The sequence below is a fragment of the Emiliania huxleyi genome, assembly GCF_000372725.1.
Source record: "Emiliania huxleyi CCMP1516 unplaced genomic scaffold EMIHUscaffold_109, whole genome shotgun sequence".
NCBI classification, from domain to species: Eukaryota; Haptophyta; order Isochrysidales; family Noelaerhabdaceae; genus Emiliania; species Emiliania huxleyi.
This window is the reverse complement of record NW_005201851.1, coordinates 42,886-67,083: the sequence shown is the minus strand read 5'-3', so window position 1 is coordinate 67,083 and position 24,198 is coordinate 42,886. Positions and strand designations below refer to the sequence as shown.

Sequence of the window (24,198 nt, the reverse complement as noted above, 5' to 3'; positions counted from 1 at the left end):
TGGGTGGCGACGCCCTCCTCGGCGGAATGCGCGTGCGCGTCGCCACAGACGCGCACCCGGTCTGGGGGGGCGCGCTGGGCGTGGCCGCCGAGGACGGCGCGGCCGACGGCAGCTTCAAGGCGCTGCGGAGGCCGGCAGCGGCTCTGTGAGTGTGAAGGCGTCTCTTCACACCTGCAGCTGTGAACAGGTGCGTCTCGACAGCGGCTCGTGCGTCGTCGTCGCAGCCGCATCGCTCGAGCCCGCAGCCTCGCGCCCCATCCCTCGCCGCGTGCCCGACGCGAAGGTGTGCTCACTGAGAGTCCCCCCAGAGTACCCCAGAGTACCCCAGAGTACCCGAGAGTACCCGAGAGTACCCGAGATCGCCCGAGATGACTCGAGAACCCCCGAGATTACTCGAGATTGCTCGAGGTCGCTAGGAGAGCTCGTGGAAGAACGCGGGCCCGCAGGAGCGCGGCGGCGGAGACGTCTTTGCCGAGGCGGCCAAGGATGCGTGGAGGGGGTACTGGAAGCCGGAGCGGCGGGATATCGACCTGCAGGGGTACGTCGCGATGGAAAAGTACGACGGCATCCGCGCCATGTGGGAGCCAGACATCGGCGGCGAGTGCGGCTTCCGCACCAAGGGCGGCGTGCGCACGTGGAAGTGCAGCAACGCGGAGATGCGAGACGCGCTGCTCGGGTGCGGCTTGCGGCTCGACGGCGAGCTGTGAACGGCGTCTCTTCACACCTGCAGCTGTGAACAGGTGCGGCTTGCGGCTCGACGGCGAGCTGTGGGCGGGGCGAGGGCGGTGAGACGAGGGGGGTGGGCACCCGTGCCGATGGTGTGAACGGCGTCTCTTCACACCTTCCGCTGTGAACAGGTGGGACGAGTGCGGCGCCTTCATGCGGGGCCACTGGGAGAGCATCGCCTTCAAGGTCTTCGACGCGCCCTCTGCCGCCGGCGGGCTGCTGGAGCGGCTCGATGCGGCGCGGCGCGCGCTTGCCGGCTTCCCGACGGCGCGCGTGCAGGCGGGGGCCTTGGAGATCGCCTCGAGATCGCCCCGAGATTGTCGGAGATTGCCCGGAGATGCACCCGGAGACCAGCCGAACATCGCCCGATCACCCGAGGTCGAGATCGTTCGGAGATCGCCCGAGGTCGGCCGGAGATTGCCCGAGATTTTTCCGGCGGCGGCGCGCGTGTAGGTGGTCTCGGCGGTGCCGTGCGAGGACGCGGCGGCGGTGGGGAGGCTGCTGACGCGCGCAGAGGCTCTCGGCGGCGAGGGCCTAATCCTGCGGGACTCGAGGCTGGGATTGCCGGCCCATTGCTGCTTGCGGGCGTTTTGTTTTACTGCGCGTGTTTCTTTGTTTAGGCCGAGCTTCCGGCCCGGCAGGCAGGAGGGGCTGCTCAAGGTGAAGCGGTTCTACTCGGGCGTGTGCAAGGTGATCGGACAGGCGCGAGGGCAGATGCCTGAGGCATGGTGCGCGACATCTATGGGACCTTAGTTATTGCTGTCGGTGAGCCCAGGTGCCGGGCAAGGACAGCGTCGTCGTCTCGACCGTCGAATACGGCTCGCTCTTCGACGCCGCTAACCCAGGGGCTGCTGTGAACAGCGTCTCTTCACACACGTCCAGCTGCGAACAGGCTCGCTCTTCGACATCTCGGCCCACAGCCGCAGGCTGCCGACCGGCACCATCCTGACTACGAGTACCCCGTCACACTGTTGCCTCTTGTTCGCATGCGCAGCTTTCTCTTCTAGGCACCATCCTGACCTACGAGTACCCCGGCCTCAACAACTGCGGGATGCCTCGCTTCGCGGGCAAGATTAAGCGCGTGCACGAGGCGGGCTGCGCCTGCGAGGCGTGCGCGCTGGACAGGCGGGGCGGCTGGCCGGCGTGGGACGGGCTGGCGAGCAAGACGCCCATTGAGTGGTACGCAGCAGAAACGGGAGGCTACGTGTTCACGGGGTGAGGCCGGCCGACAGCGTGCCCGTGGAGTGGGTTATGACGCAACCGATCGTCCACCTAGCTGCCCAGCTCGGGACGCACCGCCCCCGCCAGTGACGCGCAAAGTGACCGTCCATGAACAATGTAAACCACAATTGTGAGCGGGCGGCCCAAGTAGAAGTACACTGACACCTCAGCGAGGGAGGGCGGGACAATCGAGGGGGCCCGAAGCCCCGAACCAAGCGGATCGACCCTGTCCCAGTGCAACTCAGTGCAACACAGCGTCTTCAAAAAATGATGACCGTCTTCTCAACGAAACAATTCTAAGGCGCCCTGACCCCTGTCAGCTGTCCACAGCAGACTCTCTGCCGCTGAGAGTATGAATTATCTGAGGTACGAAAATGGTGGTATTTCACCATGGATGGATCCACTAGGTGTGAGTCATTTCCTCGCCGCAGGCAGGGACGAGTCTAGGACGAGTGCGCGACGCGGACGAACCGCTCAATACAGTTGTACCCCCGGGGGTCCGACTGCACGCTTGCTGCACGAAGGCGAAGCCGGCGAGATGGTCAAGCGCTCAGCCTCGACTACCAGTAATCGCAGGGCGCGCTGTCGCGCGTGCGCGGCCTGCTTGCTCAAGCAGAACTGTGGCCATTGCAGGGAGTGCCTCGAAAAGGTCGAGTTTGGTGGGAAGGGCCTCCGAAAGAAGATTTGCCGCTCGCGCAAGTGCATGAACATGTCCGTCCAGCCGGCCAACTCAGCGCCGCCGCTCTTGGACCTTGAGCGCGGCGGCCCGAGCGAGCCCTTTCCCGCGCAGCCGCTCCTCGCAGGCCTCCCTACAGGCTACCCTCTGACGCAGTGCGTCCTCCCGCCGCTCGCGGCAGAGGATGCGCTCCTCGCGCACAAAGTGGCCATCCTCCGGGAGCTCACGAGCGCGCGCGGGGAGCTGCTGGGGAGCGCGCACCCGTGGGCGGCGAGAGCGATTGGTGTGCCGGCGCGTCCTCTCGCACCGCCGCGTCTGCCGAGTGACTGTGCGGCGGAAGGAGGGGATGGAGCGGTGGCGGGAGGGCATGCGGCGCTGTCGTGGCCGATGAAGGTGGTCATCGACGAGATGCGGCGCGCACTCGCTCCCACGCCGGCGCCGCTCGCTCCCGCCCCGGCGCCGCCACCCCCAGAAGGGGCGACGCCCCACTGCGGCAGCCCCTTCGACGATTTGCTTCTCTCTGGCTCCGCGACACCGCCGCTGCTGCAGAAGCGCCCGACTCCGGGGGCAAGCGTGCCGCCGCCCTCCATGCCGCCTTCGCCGCCGGCCATGCGCATCCCACTGCGTCTGGACGTGGCACAGTACAAGCCGGTCCAGCTGTCGCTCGCCCTCGCGGTGATGTTCGCCGCTCGTCTCGCCGAGCTCGACACCACCAACCCCTCCGGCCTGCTCGCTGCCGCGGGCTTTGGATTGCTGGCCCTCGCCAACCTGGCACATGCCTCGCCTCGCTTTCTTGCGCGCGCGATGACCCTGGTTCTCGTGTGCGCCCCGACTCTGCGTCTTGTCAGAGTCCTTGTCCGCTCGCCGGAAGCGATGGCCCGTGACCTCGACAAGCTCGCAGGCATTGGGCGTTGCGTAATCACGATGGCTACAGCGACCGGCGCCGCTTTCGGAGCTCTGCCACCCTCTGCCCTCCCTCCGACCCGCAAGCTACTCGCAGTGGGATACTGCGCTTGCGCGTCGGCATGCGTGAACGTGATCCTTCGTGTCCGCACGGGCGACGAGCGCGCGCCCAACTTTCACCTGCTGCACATCGTCCTCCCCTTCTTCGCGTCCTTCCTCGCGGCCCATGCAGCTTCGCGCAGCAGCTTCGGGCAGAACGTGGCGCGGCAGAACGTGGCGCGGCGGGGCTACTCCACGCGGCTCGCCTGCGATGAATCTAGACAGATGTGGAGCTCCCGCACCTGTTCTGACAGAGACCTCGCCGTTCTGACAGCGTTCTGACAGCGTTCTGACAGCGTTCTGACAGCGTTCTGACAGCGCAAAATCCTCCCCTCTCTTCACAACTCAGGGGCTCTGACATTCCCAGTTGCCCCGCTCCTTCCCTCTTGAAGCCTCCCTCCGAGCCACGGACGGACTCAACACACACAGACAGACACACTTCTCTGGTAGGACGGGAACGAGATGTGATAGAGTAGGGGGGAGTAGAAGAAAGCAAAGAGGAGCCCTGCGCACGCACGACTCCGCAGGAGAAAGCCCCTCCCCAGACAAAGCGGGGTAGAGGCGGGCGGAGGGGCAGTTTGGCCAGTTTGGCCCGTTCGGTGCGAAGGGGCGAGGTCGGCACGCGTGACTGAGCGACTGGTGGGAACCGTGCGGGTGCGAGCGAGGGGGGCGGGAGGGGAACGGTCGCGCGTTAGGGAGGAGCGGCACGAGACCACGAGAGGTCGGGGGGCGGTACGAGCGGTCGGCGGTCGGAGGAGGTCGGTAGGGAGGGTCCGGAGATCGGGACGAGATCGCGATCTCAGGGGGATGGTGTACTTAAATTGTATTCCGCCGGTCAACCGACTCTTTGACCTTTGTCGAATTTTCCCCAAAGTACACTATCCGGATGGTGTACTTGAGCGTTTGAGGCTAATTCTTTTTTGGCCTTACTTTTAAACTTTGGGGAAAATTCGACAAAGGTCAAAGAGTCGGTTGACCGGAATACATGAAGTACACCATAAGTCCACTCGCAGATTCAATGCCCCGACAGCCCAGGGCACTTCTGGTCGATGAGGTGCTTCCCCTCGCGCTTGGCCAGCGACTCGAGGAGCACCCACCAAGACTTCGTGTCGATGTTGCCCTTTCGAGCGTTCGGGTTTAGCAGCCACGGCTTGTTGATTCCCGCGTAGTGCACGTATCGGTCGGCACTGTGCATGCACCTCTGCTCATCGGCTCCGTAGCCGCGCAGGTCGCGAAAGGTGGAGTGCCCGGTCAGGTTGAATGCCCAGAAGAGCCAGCCTTGGTCGCATGCCGCAGACGACCACAGCCACGACACAATGTGAAACTTTTCGCACCGGTACATCCACAGCGCGGAGGCGTGATCGAAGAAGTCAACGAAAGTGGTGCAGAGCGGCGCGGCGCCCGGCGTGGGCCAGACATGCAGCCCGCGGTTCTCCCACCCTCGCGAGAGCGAGAAGCGCCGGTGGTGCGCGGACGGCCAGAGCGCCTGGTGCTGTGTGGCGTTTGGCCGGATAAGGAACATGTTGCCCCAGAAGCCGACGCCCATCATCTCTCCGACGAGGCCCTCGGGGTACTCATACTCGAAGATGTCGCGCCACGAGCCGGTGGGCAGCATGTCCGCGTCCGTGTACAGCACGCGCTCGTACTGCGTCAGCGAGAGCAGGTGCGCCTTGAGCAGATTCGCCGCGCAGAACTCCGTCGGGTACAAACTCAACTTGGGCAAGGGCATCCGCACGGTCTTCACGCCGCTTGCGTTCAGGTCGCTGAGCCACACGTCGGGCACGTTGTCGTGCAGCACGACGAAGTCGACGCCGTCGAGGCGCCCCGTGCTCACGAGCTCGGCCTTCAGGATGAGGAGCACACACAGCAGCGTCTCGAGAGGCTTTGAGGCAAAGCGCTCGTTCTTGCCCGCGGAGCCCGATGGCAGGTGCAAGATGGTCGCCACTGCGATGCGGCTCTTATCCAGCCTCTCAAAGGGCGTGTATCTCGCGGGCGGGTAGGGAATCACCTTGTGCCACTGCACATCCCACAGATTGTGGTTTGTGCGGAGCTGAGCTGCTACGCTCCCATTGTAACGGGCTTGCCGGTCGTGCGCTCCCAAAACCTCGTCGCGTCGGTCGATGATGGGTGGTTCTCTTCGTCGCTCATGGGCCGCGCGTAGCGCCGTCAGGAGTGGGATCACGTCGTCACCAGGGTCGTAGTCAACGTCCCTCGTTTGTGTCGCACGGTACTGGACGGAGCCGGTGTTCTGGCGCCAAAATCCGTAGGTTTGGGGCTTGCGGTGGGGAACATGGGGCTTCTCGTCAGACGCAGGTTTGTGCTTGTCGGCCGAGCAGAGCATGAAGAGGGCGCTCAAGAGAACGGCAGCCAATCTCGCCAGCTGCATTGCGCTCGGATACCCTGCACACGTGCTCAACGGGGTGATCGGGCGCGCGTTTGCTCGGACAAAGGACGAACGGTTCCTACGAGCATCCAGGGACATCGCTTCCAGGGAGCCCCCCCCCAGCCCCCCAGCATGTGGTGGGCACCACCCAGCAGTTCGTGGGCTAGAAGTAGCCGCCAGAGAGCCGATTTTGAAAGGTAACATCGTGGCTGAAAGTCCAATGTCTTGGAGAATCTGACCAGTCTCAAGGCTCAAGTAGCTCCAACCAAAGGAGGAATTTGCTCGAAAAATGCTGCGCACTGAGGTGTAAAATCAAGGGCCCGCTAGGCCTAACCTGTCAGTGGTGATTAAGCGCGAGCCGTCGGTTTTAAAATTCTTTTTATTGACGTATTTGTGGCACTTGCTTACTTAGAACTTACTTGCTTGTGTGTTGTGAGAGAGACTGTTGTGACTTGTGTGTGCCCCTATTTCGACCAGGCAGACCGTTTGATCAGTGACACGATTGCGAGAAGTCAGAAGAATTTTACAACATAAAGAACAAAGCTCCCTCGCACGACACGGGCACGGACTGGCGCGCACTGGCACTAACACAGGTACACTTCATGCGAGAAACCCAGTCAGTATGACCTGAGAAGAATGATGTGGAGATGGGAGAGATGGGAGAGATGGGAGGATTCTCCAAGCATCAACCTGCACATCTCTTCGGACGAGGGGGACCTCGTTCTTGCGCGCTATGGATATGGCAGCGCCACCCCCGCCGACGATATGGACCACCCACGCTATGGGGGCAGCGCCACCCCGCCGACGATATGGATATGGGGGTTCTTGCGCGCCACCCCACGATCCGATCCACCTGTGACACCCCCGCTCTGCCCAGCACCAAAAGGGTCGGCCGCCTTCAGCATCAAGTGCATCATCCATCGCGCCTGGTCCTGCCCGTGGCGCATGTACGACCGCGAGAAGAGCTGCTTCATTGGCTTTGCGGGGATGGCGCTTGGGTTCAGAGGGGTATTGGGGTAGCCGTGCTCAAGCACGCGCGGATGTGTTGCAACATACGTGATCTGGGTGCTCGCCCCTCCGATGTCGATCCAGCCTGCCGTGTCGTTCGCGCCCGAGGAAAGAGCGTAATTCAACGCCTGCCAGCCTGCGAGGAGAACGGAACGGACGAGGAGAGATGTGTGGGAAGGGCGGTGGGAGGCGTGTGGTGTGAGGTCCATTACAAGGTTAACTGACCGTAGATGCCCTCAGTATCGCCAGGAATCGTCATTGCTTCCTTGAGCCGCATGCCATTGTCGGCCCAAACCGCTTTCACCGCGTCCCAGATTTGCTCGTCCTCGGTGTCATTCTTGAGGCGCATGCCGGCCTACTCGGCAAAAACGTGGCGCGCTAAAGTGTTGGGGGGGTGGGTACGTGGAGAGGGATCACAACGCCAGTGGCCGTTGCGAGCAGGTAGATGGGGACGTCGTAAACGTCAGATCCGGGGAACAACTTCGGGAGCTCGGATTTGAGCTGGGGGATCATGTCTTTGAAGTAGTCCTCATAGCAAGCCTTGAGCGTCCTGTTGCAGGTCGTGGCCTGCGTGGAGATGCCCGGCGTCTTCTTCGACAAGATGGCATCGTCGACATCGATGGCGATCGGCCAGGCGCCCGCTGTCGTGTTGAAGATGGTTGGACGCGAGCCGCTGCTGCCACAGTCAACCACGACGGCCGGGCTGCCAGCGGCGCCGTTGTCGACGCGCCCAGCCATTGCTGCGTCCCGCCATTCGACGCTTGTGTTTTTGACGTAGTCATCGAAGACGACGATCGTTGTTTCGTCGCCGAGCCACGTATCGAGGAGAACGGTGAAGTAGGCAGTTGCCCAGCAGTTCAGAAACGCGTAGCCGGGGGAGGGAGGGACGGGGTCAGTACCGGCCGCTCCAGACTGCATCGCCTTGAAGTCGTCGAGCTCAGCAAGTTCCTCGAAGACTGAGGAGTCGAGCCTGCGGTGGCTGGTCTTGGAGCATTCCTGATGGCCTGTCTTCTCGAGCTCCTCCTTCGCATCCTTCACTGTTCCGGTCCATCCTCCATGCTTGGTGGCGGAGTAGAATGGCTCAAGATACTTCAGGGAGCCGGTGTAGAAGGCGCTTGGACGGGCGGCGTGGTAGCCTCCCGAGATGCCCACCTCACAGGACTGCTGCAAACAAACGAAGCTCAGGTCGACAACCTGACACGGCGTGCGTCATGTGAGGCAGGTCAGACGGCTCCGTGAGAGAGACACGTGAGAGAGACAGGGATTCCTCCTCGGGGGGCGGCGCCTTCTTCTAGGCGCCCGCCTTGACCCAACATAGAGGGCGCTGTGGGCCTAGCTTTTGGGTAATAAAGACAGAAGCCACGCCTGTTTGGCGAGCATCAGGCACTGGCTGAAGTTGCCGGTTGCGACCTCGTCGAATGGGAGATTTTTCGGCGAGCCGTTGTCATATTCGCAGTTTGCGGACGTGTAGCCTTTGTAAATCTGGTTTCCAACCTACGGGGAGTTTGCCGAATGACTTGGCCGGCGTCCGACTCTCATGCTCGGGAGTCGGGACGACGTGCCTTGCAGTCCGGGCTCGGGTCGACCGGCGCGCCGGGCGGGTAGCAAGGGTTCGGGATCTTGCTCGTCGGCGGTGGTAGCGTCGAGAACGCGTTGGTGTCGGCGACGAAGAGCAGCAGTAGCCAACCCTGCCTCTGTGCCAACGGCATGAATGTCGGCGCTGTCAAACATTGTTTTCTTTTGGGGGCTTTCCATAGAGTTTTGATGGGGCGAGGCGGAGACACGGCGCAGGAATGAACGGTGAATGGAGCAAGCAGAGGCCGCCGCCGGGCGCTGCCTCGCCGAGCGAGAGCGGCGGTCGGTGGAGGTGGTGATGCTGCAGCCGCTCGCTACTGACTGGCGGCGGCGAGCGTTCCTTAATCGTTGGGCTCAGAAAAAGCACAACTTTTTACTGTTTAGATTGTGGCCTCACCCATCGACGGGCTCGGGCCAAGGCCCCTCGATGAGATGGCGACCACGGCCAAGGGAGCATCCGGCCCGCAACCCGCCCGTCGTTGCCACCCCCGTCGTTGATGGAGCCATTGCCACCGCGCCCATCGGCGCCGTCAACTTCACTGTATGTCTCCACCTCGATAGCCGGGCGGCGCTTCAGAACTTGCAGCGTACGATGCCCGAGTCGCTGGTACAGCGCGGTGTGAGCGAGAGCGAGTGGCACACCGTGTGCGCTGGAGCCTGCTCGGTACCCCCCCTGCACATCTAAAGCCATGGCCGACCCCCCCCCCCCAGCAGCAGCGCTCTGCTGCTGGGGGGGTCGGGACCCCCCCCCCCCCAAGTCTCCGGGACCAAAACCCTAATCCCCCGCTCTTCCAGCGCCCCCCCCCCCCCCCCCTGCGCGCTACATGTACATGTGCTGAGTGGCGGCACCCAGTCGCGTCGATCCGCGCCTGCATGCGTGCGATCTCCTCCGTGCGCCGCATCTGCTCCTGCTCTTTGGAAGCCCTGTCCTGGGCACGGAGCACCGCAAGCTGCTCCGCACACTCGCGTGGGCCCGGCGCAGCAGCCAGCCACGGCGAGCTCGTCATGCCGGGCCCCTGCGCGAAGGACGGCGGGGGGAACATGCCCCCGCTCGACGGTGCAACCACAGGGGGAAACGGCTCTCCACCGCGAGTGAGAGGGATTAGCGCCTCCGGTCTCGGCTTGGCCCTCCTGCGGACCGGCGCACCACCTGGCGGCGGCGGCGGCGGCGGCGGCGGCGGCGGCGGCGGCGGCGGCGGCGGCGGCGGCGGCGGCGGCGGTGGCGGTGGCGGCGGCGGCGTCCACGTCGTCTCGCCGGTGTTCTTGTTGAAGTAGTAGGCAACGCCATCCGCTGTCGTGTGCTTGGTCCAGTCCTCGCCCAGCTGCAGCTCCTCGCTCTCGCTCTCCTCCGCCTCCCCCGCCGCACGCCACTAGTGCTCAAGTGCTCAAGAAAGATCAGGGGACGGCCGCAGTCAACACTCGGTAATGCTTCGCCGAGCTCCGAGCAACGATGGACGAACTCTTACTGCTGGTGTACGCGTGCGTGCTTGGATTGGTGGCGTTCGTTCCCGCCACCGCGCGGAGGGCCCTCGTCAATGGCCTCTTGCCGTTGACGAAATATGTCACTGGCACCAGGGAGCTCAATGTCTCAAACCGTGTCCGCGCCGCACACAAGAACCTCACGGCTGAAAATCTCACACCGTTCATCGGTCAGCCCCGCTGCTGATGACACTACATGCGGCTGTCGCCACTCTCACTGCCGCCGCTGCCATGGCTGCCGCAGGAATCGCTCTCTCCGCGCACGGGCTCGGCGTGGTGGGTCTCGCAGGGCCAGCGGCGGTGTTCTGCTGCGGGCGCCTGGTGCATTTCTTTGGGGCAATCCTCAACCCGCCCTTTGCCCGAACCCTGGGCTTCGTCGCCGGCTGGGCCGCGTCCATGTACGTAGCGTACCTCGTCTACGGGGCCTACTCGGCACTCGAGGCGCCGAGCGAAGGGGAGAAGACCTTTGCTCTTATCACGGCCACCTGCGTCTTCACGTTGCTGCTCTTTGTCCCTTATGACCTTGGTCGCATCCCTGCCAACGGCATCCTCAAGCTGACGTACTACAACGACATCGTTGAGAGTGACTGGCTTGTGCGCGGCAAGGCGGCTCACCTCAACATGGCCAAGGAGAACCTGCCTCCCTTTGTGGGCATCTTCCTGGTGGCCGCGCGCCTGCAAAGTTTCGATGAGTTGGCCGTGCAAGGTGCGCCTCAGCTCGCGCTCTACTTCCTCGCGGCGCGCTGCTTCCACTACCTCGCTGCGTACGTCAACATTCCCTTCGCGCGGACCGTCGGCTTTGTCGCCGGCTGGGCCGTGTGCATGTGTTGCGCGTATCTCGTCGCGCTCGAGCTCCTGAACATGGACAACCTCGATGCCGGCTGGCTCAACCTCGAGATGCTCAGCGCGATCAGTGTCTTCACGCTGCTGCTGTTTATTCCGTATGACCTCGGGCGGATCCCAGCGAACGGGATTCTCAAGCTGACGTACTACAACAAGGAGATGGTCGAGTCGGGCTGGATTCAGCGCGCCAAGGCCGCGCATCTCCACATGGCTGGCGAGTGCCTTCCCAGCCTCATCGGACCTCGCCTTGCCGCTATCGCCGGTGTCGTGCCCACTCTAGCTCTTGACATCCTTGGGCTTGAATAGGCCTAGTCCTGGCTGCGGACTCGCTCCGCGTGCAGGAGGACCTCCACCTGCCGTACATCTTGGGCTTTCGCGCAGCTCACTACTTTGTGGTGTGGTGCAACCCGCCGCTTCTGCGCACGGCCTTCTTCGCGGCGGCGTGGATGCTCATGCTGCGAATCGCATACCTCACGATCCAGGCCAGCACACTACCGCGCGCGCCCGGTGCCCCACAAACTTGTATAGACTCCTCTTCGGCCGTGCCGTGCCGTAGGCCGCCGGCGAGGACGCAACGATGCAGAGCTTGGTTGGTGCTGGCATCATCGTGGCCGCCACTGCGTGCACGTTTGTGGACAACAGCGTCGCGCCCGACGGGGGATCGCCAGAGGAGACGCAGGAGAAGCTGGAGGAGAAGCTCCTCTCGTTGTCCTGAGGAGACCGGCGCCTAGAGTTCATTTTAAAGATGAGACCTACTACGGTGGGCGAATTTCCCCGTTTTATTCCTCTTTTCAAGCCCAACTAGCCGCACGCCCCGCGCCTAATTTGCCGTCGTTCGCCCTCCACGATCGGCAAGCAGCCCAGTCGAGTCGGACGCGCGACACATATCATGGCGAAGAAGTCCTCGCGCGAGCGCGACGGAAGGGAGAGGGCCACCGCAAAGCCGGCGCCGCCGAGAAAGGGCCTTGGTGGTCTGGTCGACACGGCAGACACGTATCTTCGGTACAGCAAGGCCAAGGCACGCGAGGCGACGCCAGAGGAGCGCGAGGCGACTGATGTGGCGGGAGGGATCATGCTCATGCTGGTTGCCGTGGGCCCGCTCATCTACTACTACTTCTTTGCCGGCGCCGCCAGTGGCCCGCCACCGCCGCCGTCTGTGTTTAGCAACCTCAACACGTGAGGCGTCGAAGGCGAACAGGCGGGTGGCTCAGAAACTCGCTTGTCCGCTTTGCCGCTCTCTGTATACTCGTATTGCGCCCTCGTATCGCGCCGCCTCGAACTAGCCGGGTATTGGGTCAGAATGGGTCTTCTCGTTCGTTCTGCCACCTTTTTTTTCGCCCTGGGCGCCCGTCTTATGTGATGAGATCATACATTTAGTAGCTAGCGCAACAGGCATGTGCTCAGTACAGCGCCTCCGGACACTCCGCAAAGCCCCCCGTGCCCAGCCACACCCGATGCGTCGATGTGATCACGTCCAAAGTGACGTCCAGCCCGCCGCCGCCATCGGCGCCGCCACCGGCGCCGCCACCGGCGGCATCGGCGGCGGCGTCGGCGGCGGCGGCGCGGCGCAGCGCGGCCTTGCCCTCGCGCGGCGCCTTGCGGCAGAATGGCGTCATCCCGCAGAGCGCCTCGAGCGCGTCTCCGCGGTACCTCCTCTGCAGCTCGAGGCGGGTGTACTTTTCGCCCTGGCCGGCGGAGCCCTGAGGGGAAGGGGACTTTGGGCGGAGACCTGAGGGGAGGGGGCGTTGGCCGCACCGTCTCCGCACGCGCACGAGGCGGCGGGGCACCAGCGGGTGGCAACCCCCCCCCCCCCCCCCGTCGTCTGAAGACAGGAGCCGCGCATTGAAAGTGCGAGGCCCAGTGCGTGGGAGAGCGGTGTTGTGTGCATGTGTGCGTGTGTGTGCGTGTGTGTGTGCGCGCGCGCACGCGTGTGCGTGCGTGCGTGCGTGCGTGGGTTTAAGACTGGCTTTCACCTGCTTGGGCTCCGAGTAGACCGGTGCGCCCGCCAGCGCACGCAGCTCTCGCAGATGGCGCGGACCTGACCCGTCCACCACCTGGCCGTCAGTCCTTCCTCAACGGACGTAGGCGCAGCTCCGATGGCGCGGCACCTGATCCGCAGGCACCATCTCGGCATCCACATTGATTAACGGAGCTGGCGCAGCTCCCTCTGATGGCGCGGCGCCTCCGCGGGCGACGACGACGGCGCCGCCCGGCCGCAGCACACGGCACATCTCGTCCCACGGCGCCTAATCTCGACCGATCTCGCGTACCGTCTCGCGCAGCTCGAGCGAGCGGCACATCTCGTCCCGCGGCGCCTACTCATCTCGACACTCCTCCGCCCTCAGCGAGCCAAGTCATGAACCGGTGAGCGACGCCTCTCCCATCCGCGCCGGCGCAAAGGCAGACAGCACCTGTTCGCAGCCATCCGGGTGGAGAGGCGCCGTTCACGCCCGCAGGCTCCGCCGGCGCAGGCCGAGGGCAGCCGCCAGGTCGAAGCAGCCATCGGAGAAGGGAAGCGCGTGCGGCGACGCGACGGCGAAGCGCGCGGAGGGCTGCCGCTTCGCCGCGGCCTTGACCGCCCGCTTGGCGGTGTCCACGCCCCACAACCCAACCGCCGGGCTGCACACGCCGTCGCCGCCGCCGCCGCCGCCGCCGCCGCAGCTGCTGCTGCCGTCGCCACCGCCGCCGCCACCGCCGCCCAAATCGCTCCCTCTCTGCCGCAACGCTCTCTCGATGCGGCGGAGGATGAGGCCGTCGCCGCAGCCAGCGGCGAGCAGTTCGCGCCGCGCGCCCCGCCCCGCGGCGGGCTGCGGGCCGTCGAGGAGCGCTCGCACCACCTCGGCCGCGATTGCGTCGGCGGCCGCGTCAAAGCTGCCGCCGTCGTGGAAAGCTCTGGCGGCTCGCGCGACCTGGTCCGCCTCCTCGGCCACCTTTGCAGAGAGCGGCCGCCGAAGAAGGTGGTGGTGGCCCTCGCGCGCCGCGTCGACCGAGTGCCCATTGCGGCAGCGGAGGGAGCCGGAGGAGGTCGGCAGGAGCGGGTCGCCGCACGATGGGCAGCGGTACGCGACGGGTGCGCGCGCCGCGGACGCCGCCGGAAGCGAGAGCGCTGCGGCGGAGGCGGGCAGGCGAGCGAGGGCAGCGGCCACGAGGGCCATGGCGGTGGCAATGTTGCAGCGAGCGAGAGGCCAGTGGGTGCAGGGTCGAGGGGAGAGAGGCGCCCCGCTGTTCTTTCTTTCCAAGCAAACACGAAAAAATTCTTTTCCTCGCGATGTCTGCCCCGCCGCGCCGCCGCTCGCGCCGCCTCGCCACCGCCTCCACCGCTGCCCCCTCTCCAGACACGCCGCCGCCCGCCCGCCTCCTCGACCTCCCCACGGAGCTCCTCGTGCGCGTCGTCTCTCACTGCGACCCCGCCGACATCACTCGCGTCGCGGCCGTCTCTCTCCTCTTTCACGCCTCGCTTGCGGTGGAGGGCATCCGCTTGTGGGCGCAAGAGCGCGGCTTCGAGCTGCCGGCGCTGCCAGAGGGCGAGGGCTGCGCCGTGCGGTGGCTGTGCTATTCGGCGCTGCTGCGCGAGTCCAACCCGCCGGTGAGGGCGGCGGCAGGCCGACAAACTCACAGCCTCTTCATCGACGGCGAGGGGCGGCTCTCGTCGTGCGGCAAGGCTGCGAGCTGGCAGCCGGGACTACTCGGGCACGGCGAGGGTGTGACGCGGCTCAACACGCCGACCCGCCTCCCTTCGACGCTGGGCGTTGAGCGCGCTGTGAGTGTGTCGGCTGGAACATGGCACAACCTCGCCCTCACCGGCAGCGGCACTGTCTGGAGCTGGGGCGAGGGAGGCCAGTTGGGCCACGGCGACGCGCTGACCGAGTGGCTGCCCAAGAAGATCGAGGCCTTGGCTGGCCAGCGCGTCTTCGCTATGTCGGCTGGAGGCAGCCACAGCCTCGCCCTCACCGCCGCTGGCGCTGTCTGGAGCTGGGGCGACGGAGACGAAGGCCAGTTGGGCCACGGCGACCAGTACAGCCAGCTGCTGCCCAAGGAGGTCGAGGCCTTGGCTGGCAGACGCGTCGTCGCTGTGTCGGCAGGAGCATCCCACAGCGTCGCCGTCACCGCCGACGGTGCCGTTTGGAGCTGGGGCAATGGAGGCCAAGGCCGGTTAGGCCACGGCGACGAGCAAAACCAGCTGCTGCCGAAGAAGATCGAGGCCTTGGCGGGGCGGCGCGTGATCGCTGTGTCGGCTGGGTGGCAGCACAGTCTGGCAATCACCGCTGACGGAGCCAGCTCTCGCCACTTGCTGCTCTCTCTACACAGTCACACGCCCTACTGCGCGCTTGCCAGACGATATGCCTACTCCTTTGTTGTGGCCGGGTGTGAACCCCAAGCTCAAACCCGGCTCGAGGGGGCGCAAACCGAAAAATCAAATGTCCGACGAGTATCAAATTTGCGTATCAAATGTCAGTTCACAATTGGGCCCCCATGGAGGTCGCTCCTAGAGCCGTATGGCGCAATTCACGGGCTGCGTCGGGCGCGCCTTGCAGCGAGTAAGGTAAGGTAAGGTAAGGTAAACTTCTCCACACACACGAGGTGGTGGGGCAAGGGGGGGCAACCCTCGCGTCTCCACGTCTGACGACAGGAGCCCCACGGCATTCAAAGTGCAAGGCCCAGTGCGCGTGGGTGAGCGGTGTGTGTGTGTGTGTGTGTGTGTGTGTGTGTGTGTGTGTGTGTGTTTGTGTGTGTGTGTGTGTGTGTGTGTGTGTGTGTGTGTGTGTGTGTGTGTGTGTGTGTGTGTGTGTGTGTGTGTGTGTGTGTGTGTGTGTGTCACGTCACTGCGTCCTCCGCCGGTTCCTCCCGTCGCCTCTTCTTTGTTCGAATGTTTTTCAATCCATCCTTCACGAAGCCCTCCCATGTAGCTAGCGTTCTTGGCGAATGTCTCGAAATGGCCAGCAGGCGCTGTCTGCTCGCGGTCTGTGCGGGCCGCTCGTCCTCCTCGCCCTTCTTTCGTCCTCCCGTCCCTCCCCTCCACCATGGCCTTCTCGGCACTTCTTTCTCCATCCGCCTCGCCCTGCCTTTTCGCATCGTGCCGTTCGCCCTCCATTCGGTGACCTCCTTGGCTGTCCGCCCCTTTTTGGGTGGCGCTCTCGATACGGTTGCGTCAACCTCGACGTCGCTGTCGCCCTCCCCGTCCCCGCCGGCGTCCGTGCTTCGGTTCGCGTCATCGGTAGCGTCTCCGTTGTTCCCTCGTGCCCCGCCGTCGCCCTCTCTGCTCGGGCCGTTAGCGATTTCGCTCCTCCTGCGTGGGCGACCTGAATGTTGGACCCTGTGGGGTTGCGCGCCGCGCCTGCGTCGCAGCCTCCAGGCCCTCCATCACGAACGCGACGTTCTCGCGTAGCTGCGCGTGCGGGTAGTCCGCGCGCTCGGCCTCGCTCGCAGCCGCGCGCTGCCTCGCCGGCCTCCTTCGCCCGGCGCGCCTTCTGCCGGGTCTTCTTGGCCCTGCGAGCCGCGGCCTTTGCCGCAAGTTGCTCCTTGGTGAGCTCCTTTTTCTTCGGCGCGGTGCGCTCGATGTACGAGCGCTCCGCCGCCTGCACACCGACTCGCGGTCGCCCGCGGGGCCTTCTCGTGCTTCAGGTCGACCTCGATGGTCGCGTAGCCACGTGCCACGAGGCTTTAGAGTATCACCCTGACACAAGTGACGCACCGAACAACTTTGCGACACTCACTGCGTCCTCCAGTTGCGCGCGATCGGAGCGATTCCAGGGTCCGCTGCGCCTCCCCGGCAGCACGACGGTGGCCGGCGCTTGCCGCTTGCGCGCCAGCCCCGTCCGCCGGTTCCGCGGCCGCGGGGTCCCTGTCATAGAGCCGTAGCTACGCGCGCCATTACGGCTTAAGCGTTTAGGCGACGTGCCAAAAAAGATCAACCGACCTTGTCGTATTGTATGAGGGAGATCGCGCGCTCGCCTTTGAGCGCGGCTGCCGTCTCGATTGGGTGGTCGGCGGCATCGCCAAAAGCTCTCACCAACCACCGTGGTCCATGCGGGACACCGACACGAGACCGCGACTCGAAACGAAGCACGACGCCAAATGTGTCAAGACAACGGGCAGGGCGCCAGGGGAGAAACCTCCCAGCGTACACGGGCGCCCAGCCGTTCCTTCGTGCCCCCCCTCGGGACTCCGCCCGGCGGCCAGCCTCTGTCACTGGCCAAAGGTCGAGCCGGCGCCTCGCACCACGGCGGCGGGCTTGAGCGACGGCTTGCTGTCGCGCGGCGAGGCGAAGCCCTCGTCGGCCAGCTTCATCATCATGTCCGAGTTGACGATCAGCAGCTGGTTCATCTCGCGGTCCCGCTCGGCGACGCGCGCGCGCAGCTCGTTGACCTCGAGGCGGAAGGGGGGGGGGGGGGGGGGCTACTTGTGAGTCCGGGCTCGGTAGCTGCAGTGGGCAGGGAGGAGGGCACAAATATGTCACCTCGAGGAAGAGCGCGAGCTGCTCCTCCTTGGCCTGCGAGAGGTCGCGCTGGCAGACGGCGAGCGCGTCGCGCAGCTCGGCGTTCTCCTCCTCGAGCAAGTCGAGCTCCTCCTCGTACTTGCCGCACTTCTCCTGGAGCTCGTAGTTCTCCTCCTCGAAATCGTCCCGGTCCTGGATCGCCTCGTTCAGCTCCGCCCGCATCTCCTCCAGCTGCTCCTCGTCGCCGACCGACGAGTCGTCGTCAGACAGCGCGCGCGCGCTGCCCGCCACGCTGCCCGCCACGCTCGCCACGTCGATCGCCGCCTGCGACAGCCAGTCCGGCTCCGCCTCCGCCTGCAACGCGTCCACCTCGGCGCGCAGCCGCGCAGCCTGCCCCGCCAGCTCCGCATCCTCGGGCACCTCTGCGGCGGCGGCGGCGGCCGCCGCCGCCTCCGCCGCCAGCCTCGCCGCCTCGCGCCGCTTGACCCGCCGCCGCAGCGTCTGCTGCAGCAGCACCGCAGACGAGCGGACCGAGTGGAAGTTGCGGCGTGCGGAGCGGCCGCGCGTGCGCGCCTGCACGGTGGCGAAGCACTTGGAGAGGTGCCTCGCACGCGCAGCCTCGCAGCGCGCAAGCACGCCCGAGCGCAAGAACACCACCGTCTTGCCGAGCATATAATCGTCCGGCGCCAGCTGCAGCAGCTGCAGCAGCTCTGCCGCCTCCTCGCGCGCCGTCGAGCCCTGGCCGCTGTGCCCACCCTCCTCCCCGCCGCCGCCGCCGCCCACCCACGCCGACGCGCGCTCGCCGGTGCCCCTGCGGCGCAGCTTGCCCGCCCCTCCCCCTCCTCCGCCGCCTCCGCTTGCCCCTGCGGCGGCGGGCAGCCTCGGCCGCAGCATCGCGTACCTCGAGAGGAGCTCGTCGAAGGGGATGCGGGTGGGGAAGCCGGCCTGCGAGACCCGCACCGCCTCGAGCACCGCACAGCAGCGGAGCTGCGCTAGCGCCACCGCGGGCCAGAGCACGAACGGGCCCCGCACTTCGTTTGGCTTGATGCACCTCACAAAGTGGCTCTGCGTGGCGCCGAGCGTGCCGACGAGCGAGGCAATGGACCCGCGGAACTGAGACCCCACCGACACGAACTGCGTCGCCCGCTTCTTGCCGCCGCCACCGCTACCGCCGCCCCCGCCGCCGGCGCGGCGCGAGTGGCTCACTCTGCGTGCGGGCCCCTCGTTCACGTTCGTGGCGGTGGGCTTGCCGGCCGCCGCCGCGCCGCCGTCGCCCGATGGGGCCTGCTGCCGCCGCTGCTCCGCCGCCTCGGAGAAGAGCTCCGCTACAAAGGGCGAGGCCGAGGCGCGCATGGTCGACGGTAGCTCCGCGAAGAGTGCGTCCTTGTTCTTGGAGAGGAAGCCGGCCACCGAGTACGTGACGCGGCCTCCGAAGTGGCATATCGTGAAGGCGCGGTCGGCGCCGATGCGGGGCGTGCCTGCGAAAGGGGCCCGAGACGGTTCAGAGACCAGTCCGAGAGGGTTCCGAGAAGGTTCCGAGGAGGCGATGCGGGGCGTGCCGTATGACGCATGGCCGTCGAAGGAAGAGTGCAGCGCGGCCGTCAGCGACGCGTCGGTCGCGCCCGCCTGCAGACACTGGTCATCGAGGACGGCGAGCACGGAAAGGGGCTTGCCTTCGAGCAGCGCGATGGTGGCCGCGTTGTCGGTGTACTCGACCCGGTCCACCGCGATCCCCTCGCGCAAGTACTCTGCCTGCAGCAGCGTGATGGCCGCCGCAGTGAAGTGCGCCTGCAGCTTCTCGTTCGCGTAGTTGATCAGCAGTTGCTCGAAGCCGTTGGTGGCGAAGATCTCCGAGCCAAAGATATCGAGGATGCCGATCCCTGCCGAGGAGGCCGCCGCCGCCCCGCGGCCACTTCCCTGCCCGACGGCGGCGAGAGAGCGGTTGAGGGCAAAGATGATGTGGTCGAAGAGGCGCTCGTACAGCGCCTTGGCGAGAGCGTCGCGCGAGGCGCGCGCTTCGGGCAGCTTCTTGCAGATGACCATCTCCTCGCCGCCGGCCGAAATGGTCCTCGAGTTGAGCGCCGTCAGCAGCTCCGCGTCGCCGCAGCCCAGCAGCCTCGCCGCAAGCCGTAGCGCCGCCACCGCCCCCTCCCCGTCGAGCTCAAGCGAGCCAGGCGGCCCTGCGGGGGCGCCGGCGAGCGGCGGAGCGGCGGCGGCGCGGCCTCCCGCCACGCCTCCGCCCTTGCCCTCCTCCTCCGCGGGCTCGCGGAACTCGATGTCGCCTGTGCACGGCAGCAGGTGTGAAGAGACGCCGTTCACACCTCCTCCTCCGCCGGCTCGCGGAACTCAATGTCGCCAAGAGTGAGCACCGCAGCCACCACCGCCCACACCGCCTCGGCGGAGCCCGCGGCCGCGTCGCCGCCGCCGCCGTCGTAAATGGCGGTCAGCGCGGCGTTGGTCGCCTCGAACTCCGCCGCATCGTCCACGCCGTCGACGAGGAGGCAGCCTCCGGCACTCAGATAGCGGTACGTGCCCGCGCCGCGCAGCCCCAGCCGCACGGCGAGGTCTGCGGCGGGCGTGCCTGCCCTTGCGCGGCAGCAGGACGCGAGCTGGTACGGCGCGTGGTACGACCGCTCGTCCGCCTCGGGCGAGACGACGCGCGACTTTTCGAGAAGGAAGCGAGAGATCGACCCGCCGGTCAGGGCGCCCGTCGGAGAGAAGCGAAGCTGCAGCAGCTTGCCGAAGCGGGACGAGTTGTGGTTGCGCGTGGTCTTTGCGTTCCCGAACGCCTCGAGCAGCACGTTGGACGCGTCGAGCTCCGCCTGCAGCACCTCGCCCACCTTGGTCGTGCCTCCTCCGCCACCCTTGCCCGCCGCGGACGCGGCAGAGATGAAGAAGGACAGGATGATCTTTGCGCTCTCCGTCTTCCCAGCGCCAGACTCGCCGTTGATCACGACCGACTGGGAGCGGCCGCGCGCCGCCATGTCGTAGTACGCCGCGCCCGCCACCTGGTACAGGTGCGGCGGCAGAGCAGGCCCGTCCCGCTCTGCGGCAGCGGCGGCCGCGGCGGCGGCGGACTGGTACGAGCGCATCGTCGCGGCGTCATAGAGGCCAGCGACCTTGGTGAAGGGGTTGATCGCGACGAGGACGGGCCCGGCGCGCGTGTAGATCGAGCGCGCCGCGTACCGCGCCATCACCACCCGCAGCAGCGAAGGCTCGTTGAGGTGAGACAGCGCGCCGACGTCATCCACGCCGTCGAGCGTCTCGGGGTTGGCCGGCACGAGGGCGGCGGGCTTGACCCAGACAGGCTTGGCGCTCACGTCGCCGCCCTCCACCAGGCTGACCAGCACCATGTCCGGCGACGGAGGAGCGGCGTCCTCTGGCCGGCGGCGCTGCACGACTCCGAGCGTGAAAGGAAGCGCCTCGTCGTCGTCCTCTGGCGGCGCTCCGGCGGGCGTCTCGCTGATTGGCACCCAGACGCGGGCGCCGGGAGCGGCCACGTCGCCGTCGGCGGCGGCGGGAGCTGCCATTGGGGGAGGCTGGGGACGGGAAGAGCTAGCGGCGGTCGGCTGTGGACGCGCCGTGGCGGCGGCTAACTCTGTTTTTGAGGTTCGTTCACAGCCTTGAGCAGCGCTCTTGAGCACTTGAGCGAGAGATGGGCCCAGGTAGGAGGCTCCACGCCACCTGACTCGCGTCGTGCCACCTGACTCTCGCCTGGAGAGGCCTCTTAGCCGAGGCACACGTGGCAATCGCCACGTGCGCCAACAGGGATTTCGGCCATTTTAGAGCCTTTTGCACAAAAATGCAGGTGGCTTTAGCCACTTGCTCCATGAGCAAAACAGTGCAAAAAGCACCTGGAGCAGATGGCTTACGCCGCCTGTGGACATGGGCAAAACAGTGCAAAAAGCACCTGGAGCAGATGGCTTACGCCGCCTGTGGACATGGGCAAAACAGTGCAAAAAGCACCTGGAGCAGACGGCTTACGCCGGCTGTGGCCATGGGCAAAACAGTGCAAAAAGCACCTGGAGTAGATTCCAAACGCCGCCTGTGGCCATGTGATGCGCTCGGGTGGCGCCAAGGGCTTCGGCCCCCTCCACGCGGCCGGCCGGGCGAGAGGCTTGACACGATCCGACCCTGCGACCCTGACGCTGCTGCTCTAGCTATCAGACATGCACGGCTGACTGCTGCCACAATGTGCGACCTGTGCTGGCCCACTTGGCGGCCTTCCCGGTCAGTGGTGAGGCGCAGTTCAGAGCTGTCGATGGCGCGATGCCGCACTGGTCCCACATTGGTGACACGAGACCACCAAGTTTGCCAGTCCAAGAGAGAGGCACCGGCGCTGTCCTGTGAAGGTGCGTGGTCCCTCCTGACTGCCCATGCGCGCGAGGCTGTGTAGGCATAGCCTCGAGAGTGCCAGCAGCCAATCCGAGGCGACGCGCATTGCGCCAGAAGCGTGCACACGATGGAAGGACACCTTCCTACTGGTCGTAGAATCAGGTCGTCACTGAATGCTTGATACTAAGGCCGCGAGCTATGCAGGTGATCAATTGTGCATCATGGCACGGTCAGCAGCGCCGACAGGCTGTCGCAAGGCGTGATAGCATGGCCGCAAGTACGCAGAATTCCCATGAAAACAAGTAAAAATCGCGAAAAAAAGAAAAAAATCCCGAAAAAATCGGCGCCTGCGGCGGGCCGTGGGAACCCATCTCCCCCCCGCATGGACACCCTCTGGGGGCCCCGCGCCGGCCCAGAGTTGAGGTGCGAGCCCTGGAGGCCCTGGGAATGTTCACAGCAGGGTTTTATAGCGGCTCAACACGCTCATCGCGGCTCGTCGAAATCGGAAGGCGTGGACACGCCGTGGTGGCCTCTAAAGGTAGAGAACAAAGAATTTTAGAAAAAAAGAAAATGGCATCGTTCGACCTTCTGAGATTAGAGCCGTAGATCCCCCCTAGGTTCTAGAGACGCGCGCAAGGCGCTCACCCTGGCAACCCGCGCACTCTGAAGAGACGGCGCGCCTGGACGTGAGTCGGGAGCCCACGGTTGGGCTACACAATCGCAATCCCGCGATAACTCAACACAACCGCAAGTCGCGCCCTGGCACAACCGTGACCTCAATCCCGCGACCACGCCTCGATCTTCTTGGGCAGTAGCTGGTTCGACAGGTCCTCTCCGTGGCCTAGGCAGCCGTGCTCGCCCTTGCCCCAGGCAAAGACAGCGCCATCCGTGGTGCGGGCGAGGCTGTGCCATGTTCCAGCCGACACGGAGTTGACGCGCTGGCCAGCCAAGGCCTCGATCTTCTTTGGCAGCAGCTGGCGCTGCTCGTTGCCGTGGCCCAACTGGGCGAAACCTCCCCCGCCCCAGCTCCAGATGGCTCCGTCAGCGGTGATTGCCAGACTGTGCTGCCACCCAGCCGACACAGCGATCACGCGCCGCCCCGCCAAGGCCTCGATCTTCTTCGGCAGCAGCTGGTTTTGCTCGTCGCCGTGGCCTAACCGGCTTTGGCCTCCATTGCCCCAGCTCCAAACGGCACCGTCGGCGGTGACGGCGACGCTGTGGGATGCTCCTGCCGACACAGCGACGACGCGCCTGCCAGCCAAGGCCTCGACCTCCTTGGGCAGCAGCTGGCTGTACTGGTCGCCGTGGCCCAACTGGCCTTCGTCTCCGTCGCCCCAGCTCCAGACAGCGCCAGCGACGGTGAGGGCGAGGCTGTGGTTGTCTCCTGCCGACACAGCGACGACGCGCCTGCCAGCCAAGGCCTCGACCTCCTTGGGCAGCAGCTGGCTGTACTGGTCGCCGTGGCCCAACTGGCCTTCGTCTCCGTCGCCCCAGCTCCAGACAGCGCCAGCGGCGGTGAGGGCGAGGCTGTGGCTGCCTCCAGCCGACACAGCGAAGACGCGCTGGCCAGCCAAGGCCTCGATCTTCTTGGGCAGCCACTCGGTCAGCGCGTCGCCGTGGCCCAACTGGCCTCCCTCGCCCCAGCTCCAGACAGCGCCGTCGGCAGTGAGGGCGAGGCTGTGCCATGTTCCAGCCGACACACTCACAGCGCGCTCAACGCCCAGCGTCGAAGGGAGGCGGGTCGGCGTGTTGAGCCGCGTCACACCCTCGCCGTGCCCGAGTAGTCCCGGCTGCCAGCTCGCAGCCTTGCCGCACGACGAGAGCCGCCCCTCGCCGTCGATGAAGAGGCTGTGAGTTTGCCTGCCTGCCGCCGCCCTCACCGGCGGGTTGGACTCGCACAGCAGCGCCGAATAGCACAGCCACCGCACGGCGCAGCCCTCGCCCTCTGGCAGCGCCGGCAGCTCGTAGCCGCGCTCTTGCGCCCACAAGCGGATGGCCTCCACCGCAAGCGAGGCGTGGAAGAGCAGCGAGACGGCCGCGACGCGAGCGATGTCGGCGGGGTCGCAGCGGGAGAGGGCGCGCACGAGGAGCTCCGTGGGGAGGTCGAGGAGGCGGGTGGGCGGCGGCGTGTCTGGAGAGGGGGCAGCGGTGGAGGCGGTGGCGAGGCGGCGCGAGCGGCGGCGCGGCAGGGCAGACATAGGAGCCTGTGAAACGCGAGGCAGTCGCCAGGCGGCGCGAGACGGCGGCGCGGGGCAGGGGCGGGGAGCCCCCCCTTCCCCGGGGGGGGGGGGGGGGGGGACATATGTTATCTCGCGACAAAGAATTTGGGGACATTTCGCGCCTTTCTTCAATGTCGGGCCTTGTCTCACCCAAAAACTCGGTGGGGCACACACCGGAGGGTTTCCACATCGCGAGAAAAAGAATTTCCAGGTCGAGGCTTCTGGGTGCTCAGAGCCCAGACCGCCCTCCCCGCCCTCAGCACGCTTTCTCCTCAACGTGGAGATTCCAGAGCAC

At 65.8% G+C, this 24,198-nt stretch overlaps 7 protein-coding genes across 7 annotated transcripts; 3 read left to right on the top strand and 4 right to left on the bottom strand.

Annotated features, from left to right (window-relative positions):
- Nucleotides 1-26: 26 nt before the first annotated feature.
- On the top strand, nt 27-1,945 carry EMIHUDRAFT_223314 (hypothetical protein; the record flags this gene model as incomplete). The annotated part of the gene is made up of 7 exons (XM_005792158.1): nt 27-145; nt 202-283; nt 417-676; nt 858-999; nt 1,180-1,454; nt 1,653-1,681; nt 1,734-1,945. 7 exons carry the CDS (start codon nt 27-29, stop codon nt 1,943-1,945), a joined length of 1,119 nt encoding a protein of 372 aa, XP_005792215.1.
- Nucleotides 1,946-2,337: 392 nt separating this feature from the next.
- Nucleotides 2,338-3,907, top strand: EMIHUDRAFT_223313 (hypothetical protein; the record flags this gene model as incomplete). The annotated part of the gene is made up of 2 exons (XM_005792157.1): nt 2,338-2,354; nt 2,524-3,907. 2 exons carry the CDS (start codon nt 2,338-2,340, stop codon nt 3,905-3,907), a joined length of 1,401 nt encoding a protein of 466 aa, XP_005792214.1.
- A 733-nt stretch (nt 3,908-4,640) lies between these two features.
- Nucleotides 4,641-6,011, bottom strand: EMIHUDRAFT_223312 (hypothetical protein; the record flags this gene model as incomplete). The annotated part of the gene is made up of 1 exon (XM_005792156.1): nt 4,641-6,011. One exon carries the CDS (start codon nt 6,009-6,011, stop codon nt 4,641-4,643), a length of 1,371 nt encoding a protein of 456 aa, XP_005792213.1.
- Nucleotides 6,012-6,787: 776 nt separating this feature from the next.
- On the bottom strand, nt 6,788-8,725 carry EMIHUDRAFT_108794 (hypothetical protein; the record flags this gene model as incomplete). The annotated part of the gene is made up of 5 exons (XM_005792155.1): nt 6,788-7,152; nt 7,242-7,371; nt 7,419-8,210; nt 8,427-8,510; nt 8,603-8,725. 5 exons carry the CDS (start codon nt 8,723-8,725, stop codon nt 6,788-6,790), a joined length of 1,494 nt encoding a protein of 497 aa, XP_005792212.1.
- Nucleotides 8,726-10,041: 1,316 nt separating this feature from the next.
- EMIHUDRAFT_223309 (hypothetical protein) lies at nt 10,042-12,093 on the top strand (the record flags this gene model as incomplete). The annotated part of the gene is made up of 5 exons (XM_005792154.1): nt 10,042-10,240; nt 10,315-11,175; nt 11,220-11,308; nt 11,470-11,618; nt 11,838-12,093. The coding sequence occupies 5 exons, from the start codon at nt 10,042-10,044 to the stop codon at nt 12,091-12,093; spliced, it is 1,554 nt and encodes a 517-aa protein (XP_005792211.1).
- Nucleotides 12,094-13,357: 1,264 nt separating this feature from the next.
- EMIHUDRAFT_223308 (hypothetical protein) lies at nt 13,358-14,068 on the bottom strand (the record flags this gene model as incomplete). Its single annotated transcript, XM_005792153.1, has 2 exons — nt 13,358-13,483; nt 13,751-14,068. The coding sequence occupies 2 exons, from the start codon at nt 14,066-14,068 to the stop codon at nt 13,358-13,360; spliced, it is 444 nt and encodes a 147-aa protein (XP_005792210.1).
- A 3,031-nt stretch (nt 14,069-17,099) lies between these two features.
- Nucleotides 17,100-20,879, bottom strand: EMIHUDRAFT_108791 (hypothetical protein; the record flags this gene model as incomplete). The annotated part of the gene is made up of 3 exons (XM_005792152.1): nt 17,100-17,279; nt 17,371-19,599; nt 19,671-20,879. The coding sequence occupies 3 exons, from the start codon at nt 20,877-20,879 to the stop codon at nt 17,100-17,102; spliced, it is 3,618 nt and encodes a 1,205-aa protein (XP_005792209.1).
- Nucleotides 20,880-24,198: the final 3,319 nt, after the last annotated feature.